Source organism: Parasteatoda tepidariorum, chromosome 2 (assembly GCF_982258835.1).
Source record: "Parasteatoda tepidariorum strain Cologne lab strain chromosome 2, Ptep-v5.0, whole genome shotgun sequence".
Classification (NCBI taxonomy): domain Eukaryota; kingdom Metazoa; phylum Arthropoda; class Arachnida; order Araneae; family Theridiidae; genus Parasteatoda; species Parasteatoda tepidariorum.
Genome location: NC_141756.1, coordinates 5,698,562 through 5,709,722, shown reverse-complemented (window position 1 = coordinate 5,709,722; position 11,161 = coordinate 5,698,562). Strand labels below are relative to the sequence as shown.

Below are 11,161 nucleotides of genomic sequence, written 5' to 3'. Positions count from 1 at the left end.
GAAAATTAAAAATTTCACCTAAAATTCTAGATAGTAAGGGCAATTTTTAAGTCTATTTTCTTGAATATAATTGTCCCGCCATTATATGACACGATAAATCCTTTATTCTGAGAAAAGTACTAATTCGTGATTTAAAGACACCTCTAAAAATCAGGCGATGATATTGATATAAGGTGGGTGTTATTTTCGCCTGTAGTGTTGTTATAGTTTCATACTAAGAAACATTTCAAACTATTAAAAACAATACATAAACAAAATTTTATTTTTCTAACTGTACAGCTTTATACATACATCGATAAACAGACAGGACATTGTTTCCCCTCAAAATGCTCTGCTCAAATTGTCGACACACTAGATAGATAGATATCACATTTTTTTACATATACTTCATAATCACTACATATCTACAACAATAAACGTTAAAGAGCGTTTCTAACCAAGCTGTCTCCTTCTCGTTGTAATTATTTCTTAAAAACAAAAACCATAGAAAGTAACAAACACTCCAAGTTTTCCTTTTTCTTCCTCAAAAAGGTTTTGAAACCACAGTTATTTCACGCGGGATCATTAAACGTATAGATAAATTAAAAAATTATGTACAAAAAGAAACTGTTCAAAGCAGAAAAAAAAAATCAAATTAAACTATAGAATTCCTGTTAAATCAACGTTAAAAATATTTCATGGAATTCCTAATTTACTACTTGTCAACTTAACCAAATAATATCCCGTCAAATATATATATTAAAAAAACATAGCCCAGTTCGGTTTATTTTTTATTAGTTTCCTTCTAAAAATCAACATAGATATGAAAACAATTATTTGACATTATTTTGAAAAGTTTTTCTGGAATCAAAATTATTAATTATCCTAACTATTATTTTTTTCTTCTTCTTTTTACGGATATAAATTATCACCAGTTTTTACTTTAAAATAAAAAATTTTTTCTTTGAATATATTTTGGATATAGAAATCTTTTTTTTAAAGTTTTAAAACGAATTATAAATAGGTACTTCCTTATTTTGATATTCGTTTAAATTTATTTAAATTCATTGAAATGAGTTAGAAAAATTTGCAACATTTTTTATAACTTATGCTTAATTTTTATCTAGAATGTGGGACCAAACATACAATTTTTCAGGGAACGAATTTCATCTCCTATGTTCAGTACATTACTAAACACTAATCAGAGAATTGACCTTCTTTATCAAGTACCACTAAATGTAAATTTTTAAACGCATCCTGAACCTTCATACTCACTATTTCATATAAAAAAAGCTCTTAAGCAAGTTATAGACGACTGCATTTTTTCTGTAAAAAATAGCAATACTGAGCAAAACATTTTTCCACTTCTCATCATTTTCTGTCAAACCAAACTACGTATATCAGTTACGATCGAATTCACTTGACTAAAATTCCATTCAAATATATAACAATTATTAAACAAGGTCTTGTCAGCAACAATACTTGGTACAACAAAGAAATTCCTAAAATATAAAATTTTAATAACAATGATTTAGAAGTTTTCTCCTTAGTAATAAGAAGTTTTCTCTTTAATAATAATAAATAGAATATATTTCATTTCCATTTTAGAATTTAAAATTATTCTCAAAATCACGCTAGCAGTTCACTAAAAATTACTCGATTACCTAAAAATTAAAAGGCAGAGCTACTTTTATGAGAAAGCATGATTGTGAAGGAAAAAAAAGTGATGCCTTTCTCATACGGGTTCAACTCCAATATTTCTCAATCATTATCGTCATCGTACCGTAATAAATCTTCCTCTATTTCGTCTAACATATCTAAAGTCACCATATTATTCACTTCTAAAACTTTCGTTGAATCTTCAGATATATCATCACGTTCTAAGGCTCCTGAAACAACACAAAAACTTATAATGAAGATAAGTACAATTTGGAATTTATGTAAATTATGGAATATCAGATAATGTTAATTCATATTCACGTTGTTAACTTCAAAAATTAGCTATGAAGCGTTAATGAGTTAAACACTTTCAAGAGCCAAAATAATAGTAATAAATAGTTTTTTTATTAAACAAAAGTTTTATCGAAACCAAAAAAATTAATTGCTTCTTTATGCTAGGAATAATGAAATTCAACAATTACAATCAACAGAAATTTTGCAAACTGTTTAGAAAACTTCAGATAAAAAAAAATACATCTCTGCTGAGACTATCAAAATAAGCGATTTTTATGTTCGCTACACTGTGATTCAATACGCGGAAGATTTGCAAATTTATCATAAAACTAATTATATTTAGTAAAACCTCAAAATATTATTTTCTTCTTCTTGCTTTGGAGCATCAGTTGAAGAATTATGCATCCGTGAAGATAAAAAAAATAATAATAAAATAACAACAACAAAAAAACATTTATAAAATGTATACAGGAAGTACAAAATATATAAGAAAAACAATTCACAGAACTAAAATCAAACAATGCGACACAACATAGTAATAGCACTAAGTATACAAAAAAAAGAAGAAAAAAAAGCAGACTCCCAATTGTCTCCTAAAATTTTAAAGCCGTCAGAAACGTTCCATCTCAATACTATAGGTTGTTTGAAGGCACGTTAAAAATTTTGCACATTCCACCGTAGTTGTATCCATGCAGTACACGTTTTTTTTTTTTTTTTTCAATTTTTAATTTATTTATGAAGTAATGGTTTTAAAAAAAATCTCATAGAAAGGAGACAAAATCTCTAAATATTTATTTGGATTACTGTAAGTTTCTTCATCGAAGGCTTTAGTAGTAGAACATGATTAAAATTATTTTTTGTAAATTTCAGGAAATTAGTTTTAGAATGCATTGAAAGATCAGAAAGCTGCATGTATCTGGCATCTGATGTAACTATACAAAGTATCCTATAAGCTCTCATACAGCCATAAGTCCACCGCTTCAGATCAACCTTGGAAGGCACAAGCGGTCGATGCTCATTGCCACCATCATGCCGTAGGTTACGAAATTCAGGAGGTTTAGCCTCAATGACCATTTAATCTACAACGAGCAGTTGCAGGAATACTTTTACATCATTCAGTTTTGTCTTTTCTTAGATTTGCATACATTTGAATATTTTTCCAAAAATTCTTTAAACTCTATGTTATAAATTTGTAGGCAATAGAATTTTTTGGTATATGTACATTTCATTACATAAATATTGTATGAGAGCTTACTGGACACCCTGTAAATTATAACATGTTCTTTAATGCGTAAATGTGAGTGTTTAAAAACTCTTAATAGTCTCGCTAAAATAGACATTTACGCGAAGCTCTTTTGGTATGATGCCAGTAAATAACATTTTATGGAACAAAATAATGATTTTTTTTTTTTTTTTAATTTACAGTATTTTTCTTTTTACAACATAATTCAGTTGATGACGAACAGTAAGTAGCTACATTAAATATGATATATAATTCTATTTTCTTTCAAAAGAGTTCTATTTATAAAAAAAAAATATTCTTATGTATTTATTTTCCGGTTTAAACACGTATAAAAATAACATATAAGTTATATTTTAGTAAAAATAAAGTTTCGGCTTTTTAGGGGACATCTGGAAGTATTAATAATATTACGTAAATTACATAATCTGCGAAAATAAGAAGTTGAATATCTTTTTTAAAAAAAAGAAATCTAATTTTCTTTACAAGCTTTGCGATTTGTAAGCACATGCTACAAAAAGCTAAAATAGAACCAAATAAGCAAATCACATCACTGCGAATGAACACTTTAAGCAAATAACATTTTTACAAATGAATGTATTAAACATATTTGCATAATTTTCGAGAGAAAAACTAAGGTTATTTTTTTCCTAAATTTCATAATGGTTTTCTCTGGTTGTTTCTTTCGGAAAAATAAAATTATTCACAGTTTATTTTGTACATTTACAATACCACAATTATTTTTCAAATAATTTAAATAAAAATATCTCATAAAAATGAGGTGCTATAAAGTTTATTCAAGCAAAACTAATCCAATATGTCAAAAAAACAAAATAAATGCAGGCGTGTGTTAAGCTCAAATTAGCTTCAACGTTCATATGAACGATGAAAAACATAAAATAAACCACGAAATACGAATGCTGCGTCACTGGACGCATTTCGTATTTTGTTTGAGGCCCACGAAGCTTACTGTTTCCTCTTAACAAGTGTTATCTATAGATGACGTGATATTAAAAGCTGAAAAATAATTTTCTAGCTTATAATGGTTTACAGTCAAACTATTTTCAAACTTTAAATGGCAATTTTTTGCGGTTTTTGTGTGACTATTTTCAGAATGTAGTCACCAAAAATGAGATACAGCTGCTAATTTTACCATTTATTTGATAAGTATATTAGGTAAGGCTTAGATAACACAAGTCTCACCGAACTCATTTTCATTATACTCCTTTATTAATCGGAAACAAATCTCTGTCGAAAACGTTCATTCGCTTGATATTTTACTTAATTTCGAAATTTAAGTAAATATTCCTTAGGATTGGATCATAATTTCAAATACTTTTTTTTCAAAGCTTAATATCAATTTTGTATAATAATTAATATTTTCTATATTTGTACTAATACATATAGTATAACCGGTATATCATAAGAAGTTCAAGTACTTTTGCAGTTTAGAAGCATTCATGCATTTAAACAACATAAAAATTCTAATCTACGCACTTGATGAATGCAATCGTTTTCTTCATTAGTGTGAAATTATTAAAATATATAACAATATTTATAAATTTTAGAAATATTTATACAAATAAAATAACCAACTTTAGAATTTTTTTTAATGGCCAAAGAGGAAAAAATTCTTTTTAATGGCTTTAAAATAGCCGTTTTTTTAACTACCTTAATTCTACATTTTTCTACTCTAGAAAACAAATTTTTAACATGTTTTCATTTTCTTTCACCATTTTCTAACTTTAAATCACCTTTTAAAAACATTAAACTAAAACACGTACTAACATGGAAAGAATATTTCACAACACCATACCAGACTAGGGCAAAAGTTATCAAATTATCACTGTTAACATTTTGCACAAGAATAATTCACATAAATGTAATCGTGAACAAGGACAACATATTAACATCTTTTCGGATTGTATCAAAAATAGATCATGTTCAAAATGACGAAGAGAGTTTGGAACTTGATGAATTTGGCACGATACATGTATAGGCAATTCATCCTAAACATCAACAGCTTCACTAGTTGTAAGGAAAAATCAACATAGATAAAGCGATATGTAATTTAAAAAATTATCCAAACGCATGGCAACAGGAATAACAGTAGGAACCACAAATCATTGGTAAAGTTTCCGTTGTCGCCTCCTTTTCGGCTTTCCTACAAAAACATATACACATTTATATGCTATGAGCTTTTACACAAGTCCTTGGATAGACGGACAAAACACAAAGCATGATTTTATGCATGCATTATAACCAGCACCCATGCAATCTTGTAGCACTATAGATTCTAAGAGAGTTCTTAAAATATTCTCCTGTTATTTATAATCTTTAATAGGATTTTTTTTTTAATTTCTTTGAAATGCAGTACCGTGGGTGATAATTAAATTGGGTAATTGATGAAATTATAAAGGATCTGCATGCATAGTATTATTTTAATCAATATCCTGTTGCTAATGATTAACTTATCAATATATCTTCGGTGGTGGGGAACTATTGAAAGCTGACAAATGGCGATTTGACAGAGTTCGTTGAAACATATTGTTCAGCACATTTTGTAGAAGACTTAAGGTGATGATGATCATCTTACTAAAAAGATTCTGACTACAATGGAGATCATATCAAAGAATATATATGTATTCAAATAATGATCATCATCATCATTAATCTACCAGATTAGAAGATTCAGTTCATAATATTCAAACAAAGCTAGTTTTTTTTCTAACATTCTAATTTTGATACTGTGTTGCTTTTAATCAAAAAATTAACAACTTAAGGATCAGTTTAAGTAACTGAGTCAAAATAGAATCATAGCAAACAGTTCATTCATTTCTATTAACTTTTATTGTTATTATTTAGTTATTTTGATACTTGAGAATGTTACTCATTAATCTGGATGTTATTTCCTTGATATAGTGTTGGTAGCTCTTTTGAATAAATGATGAATATAACAAATCATTATAAAGTTAAGACTGCGCCAGTCTTTGAGTTTTAAACTTAAGATGCTTGTTAATAATTCGCAGTTGAAAACATTTTCACTTTAATTAGAACCAATAAGAATAATTAAAACACAGATTGGAAAAGACAAATTAGAACTGTAATTTTGAGCTAATAGCAGAAACTTTTTAATTTTTTACTTGGAAATTGACGCTATGCCAGGTGTTCAGTTTTTTCAATCCTCTCCATTTTTTATCAACTCAAAAAAATTTCTTATGAAACGTTTGTGTGTTTTCAGTACTGTTATTTCAATTGAAGATTGAACAAAATTTTAAAATAGTAACTTTGCAATGTTAAGGTAAGGGAAAACTATAGTTTCATTCAAATTCGTAATATTCAAAATTCATTCCTCTAAAACAATTGTGGAAAGTCATGCACATTATCATGCATCAAAGCATTATACATACAAAGCTTAAGCACCCAAAGCATAGTTAAGAGCAAAGCCAAGAAAAGAAGTTCAAAGAATGCAAACAATTAATCTACTTACGCTTATTGCACCTGTTGCCAATCCAGCCTTTATCACAGACGCACTTGTGGTTTTCGCAAACACCATTCACACATCTTCTACACCCTTCTAAGAAAATGAACAGAAAAAAAAGAACATAAATTGAATTTATTTTGAAAAATTATCATTTTACATACAGAATAGTTTATATAAATTGCTCACATTTTTATCTATCCCCACCCGTTTATTTAAAAGAAGAGCCAATGATATATAATCAAAATTCAAAAAATATCATGATCTTGATATCACAAATAACTTAGATATTTTATGGGTTTATTTATATTATCTTGATATCAAGGGCGTGTTTAGGGTTTCAGTTGCTCTTAGCGGAACATTGAGGCATTTTAACCATGGTTAATGAAGTCATGTTTTGTTTAACTAAGTTTATATTAGGCATTGAATTTTTTAATTTCAGTCAGAATTTTTTTTGAAAATTATTTTCGCGTTTGACGATCAAATTTCTGACAAAATGTATAAATAATACTTAATAATAATACTGTAACTGAAATTCTTAATACCACTAATAATAAAAAGGTTAATATAATTATTTTATCAAACTAAAAACATTGATGAATTGCAAAGACAGAGAACCAACTTGTCGAATGAAAAGTGAATTAATTGAGAACAGAAACATCTTTAAAAGTAAATTATTCTTAGCATAACAAGTCTTTATTCGTTATTTTTAAGTAGATACCCTAACTACACTGCTCAAAAAAATTAGGGGAGCCATGTGCTCCCCTAATTTTTTTGAGCAGTGTATATATATCTAAATATATATATATATATATATATATATATATATACACTGCTCAAAAAAATTAGGGGAGCACATGGCTCCCCTAATTTTTTTGAGCAGCGTACATATTTAATAAATTTAAAATTACTTGTATTGAAATAAATGTGTATAAATTTAAATGGGTATTGATAATTCCAAAATAATGCGATCACTTTCATTTTAAGATTTAAATCTAAAATATAATTTAAATGACGATTTAAAGCACGAAAAAGTTTTGATATTTTAGTTGAATTTTGTTTTTAAATTTAAAATCTTCTAGAAAAACTAACTTTCAGTTGTACCCAAATAGTATTTTTAACCAAAATTTGAAATTTTGAACTTGAATTGAAGTGAATTTTATTTTCAAATTTGAAATCTTCTAGAATAATTACCTTTGTTGTACCCAGATAATATCTTTAACCAAAATTTCTTTCAAATTTATTGCTCCACTACAATATAAATGATGCATTAATTACTAATCTAAATGTGCAACGTGCATCCTGAAACTAAGTATGAAATGCTTGCGATTGTTTCACTTTGCGATTTTTAAAGGTTTTTTATGCATAAATATTTTAAAATTAAAGTATTGTACTACAATACTGAAATAAAATTTGAAATTGAAATGTAGTAAGGAAAATCTGCGTTTCTTAGAATGAAAATTCAATCGAATTTTTTTTCCGCCGATTTAATTGCTAGTATAATTTTTGTATACGAAGGTTGCAATGTTTGCAAATATTTACATATTAGCATTTTTATTTTCTTAAAGGCATTTTTCTCATGATCTTTCTTAATCATTTGACCAACTCTGATTTTCAAAAGATTTCTTTAGTTCCTCTTGTAGTTTCACAGTTTCTCCTCGGGTTTCCTGAGCTTTTCCTCATTAATTTTTTATTTATATTTAAAATCTAATTTTTGCCAAAACGAAATTCTTTAATTGTGAATTTCATCTTCAGAAGTTAAATTTCCTCAATTTAAGAAGAAAAATCAGCTTAAAAGAATTTTAGAAGAGTTGAGGAATCTAACAAAAACAACTAAAAAAACTTCATGAAAATCAATTCAGTAGCATCTGAGAAAATGGTTCAGAGTTGGTCATTTCAACATGGTTCAGATAATGACAAACTCCTCAAAATACTAGATACATTATTTTTCCTGAAGAAACCCTATAAAAGAAAGAGGCAGTAATTAAAATCACCATGTCTTGCAAGTTCAGCTGGCCTTTCCACTTGTTTTTCACACTGATTACCAGTGAAACCTCTCTTGCAGCGACATCTGTTGACTCCCACGCAACGTCCACCATTTAAGCAAGGAAGATTTTCACATTTACCTAAAATTAAATCGATTTCCATGTTAAACTTTATATTCAACATCTTACATATATATAGCAAAATAAATAAATAGAAAAAAACACGAAGAAAATTAAGAAAAACAATAAGTTTCATTTATTGCGCATAAGCTGCAAGTAAACAGAACTCACGCGGACTGATGAAAAGATTATATCTTTTGTTTTCCGGATTTTTTAAAAAAGAAATTATCCTCCCCCCCCCAGTTGTTTGTTATTTTTTTATTATTATTTTTCTTTTCCTCCCCTTTTTTCATATGTCTGTAATTTTCCTTTGTTTTATCTTCCTTTTGAACTTGGAAGGGTTTTTGAGCCAATCAATTTGTAAATAAATCTATAGAATTGCATAAGTATGTTAAGACGAAGAAGCTAATGATAATAAAGATAATATTGCTTGTGGTGCTTATTTATTCCTATAAAAAAAATAGCAAATATTTTGAGTATAAAACTTGCTCTGTGTTCATAATCATTAATCAGTTATTTATAATAATTATTCATCATGTTTTTATTTGTGGTTCAATTTTACTTTATTTTCATTTTATTGTTTCTTTTTTTTTTTATAACCGTCACTATACAGCCGACCCAATTTTGAGTTTACGACTACCAATGTTTAATTTTGGGTAGCCTTGTAATTTTGAACGAAATCCACTGGAGAAGAGAACTCCTGAATGAAGTATAGGGGGAAATTTGATTTCATGAATGACTTTTTGAGAGAACTAACCTTCGTTACATGGAGAGGAAAACCACGAAAACTTATCACTGTTACCCTTATGGTGAGATAACTCTAACCCATGATCAGTCCACCACTGAGGATATTTTATGTCAACATTGTGGCCGTGCGGAATTCGTATCAAACAGCCTTCGCTGGAATTCGAACCCGGGTTCCTTATGGAAGGCAAGTGTTCTATCTCCTGACCCACCACGGTTTCATTTATTAAGTTATTTCGTGATTATCATACCCGCTGATAAAATATTGTCGAATGAGATAAAAGTTCATAAACTATAACAGTTCATTCACAGGGCTGCCACTCAAATCTGGAAGGAAAAAAAATTCCCTGTGTTTTCCCTGTACATATTTTACACAATATATTAAGAGAAAACAACAATTACTGTGCTCTTCTGTGAGCTATATTAGGCTAACTATATTTATTAGTTTTAATTGCTGGAACATACTTAAATAATGCTATAGTAAATGAAATAGTTTAGTTTAGTTGAAATATCTTGGTTAAATATCTCATAGATTACGCTTTGAGTGGCCACCATTTTTTAAAAGACAAAAATAAGAAACAAAATTCTCTGTATTTTCCCAGTTTGTACAGAAAAAAAAAATCAAAATTCCCTGCATTTTCCCTGTTATTTTAGGTTATTTTTAAATTCCCTGTATCTTCCAGGTTTTCCCTGTTCTCCCTGTGGAGTGGCAACCCTGATAATTAATGTAACTATATAATCAGAAGCAAAAAAAATATCTATTGTGAAAATCTTAAAACAAGGGCTTAAATCCTTTAAAACATTCTGCATTTGAATATTTTTTTAAGAAACTTCGATTGATCGCTGTTTCATATGAAAACACTCTCAAGTAAAATCATCTTAAATATTTATCGTTTCTATAACTGTTGTAGTTTATTTGAGCAAATAAATAAATGCATAAATTAATAAATACATAAATCTATACATAAATGAATAAATACATAAATAAATAAAGACGTAAATAAATAATAAATGAATTTATGAATAAAATAAAATTAAACACATCTGTGAAACTGCGAAAAAGCAATTATATTTAAGATGCTCCAGTGCTTATTGCTTTCATTTTGGAATGAATTAATGCTTCTTATGAATTTCGTTCCAGCAGGTTTGGGACAAAAATTTTGCAATCAACAATTGTCAAATTCGATTTTTATTTAAACGTTTCTTTTTTTTTTCTTCACAAGTAAAGCCAATAGGATATTTCAACAAAAATATTCTGAAATAATTTGCATTTGATTTCGAAACCTTTCTTGCTATGGATAGGTCATAATACTAAAATTACGTCGCATTTCAGACCCTAGTTTTTCATTATATGAGTTATGACTCAATTTTGAAGACATATTTTGAATTTGTTAAACATTACAAATAAGCTCAGCTGTTTTGTTCTCTTCTTGTAGCCGTTCTACTTTTTTGTAATATGAGCTACTCCCTCATTTCAAAATAATTTTTCTACAAAACTATTAAGTATTTGTAGAATGTATTATGTACACTATGTTTAGCACTGTAATGTTTAAATATATAGCAAAATGTTAGCAACCAAATCCGCGGAATCCCTTTCGACAAAACGATGCATTTGTAAAATGTCAGGAAACCTGGTATTATTTGGCTGTTGTGGTGCTA

At 28.0% G+C, this 11,161-nt stretch overlaps 1 protein-coding gene across 2 annotated transcripts in view; it reads right to left on the bottom strand.

Moving 5' to 3' along the window:
• Positions 1-234: 234 nt before the first annotated feature.
• The window catches only part of LOC107442208 (protein shifted), a 37,419-nt gene continuing 26,492 nt past the window's right edge, over positions 235-11,161 (bottom strand). The window contains exons 8-10 of one of the 2 annotated variants that reach the window (XM_043055916.3): positions 8,648-8,779; positions 6,663-6,749; positions 235-1,868 (exon numbers count right to left, since the gene is read on the bottom strand). In XM_043055916.3, coding sequence (XP_042911850.1) covers positions 1,741-1,868; positions 6,663-6,749; positions 8,648-8,779 — 347 coding nt within the window. In that variant the 3' untranslated portion in view covers positions 235-1,740. Of the gene's footprint in view, positions 1,869-4,927; positions 5,337-6,662; positions 6,750-8,647; positions 8,780-11,161 lie in introns of those variants that run through there. The other variant, XM_071177072.2, reaches the window with a different exon arrangement.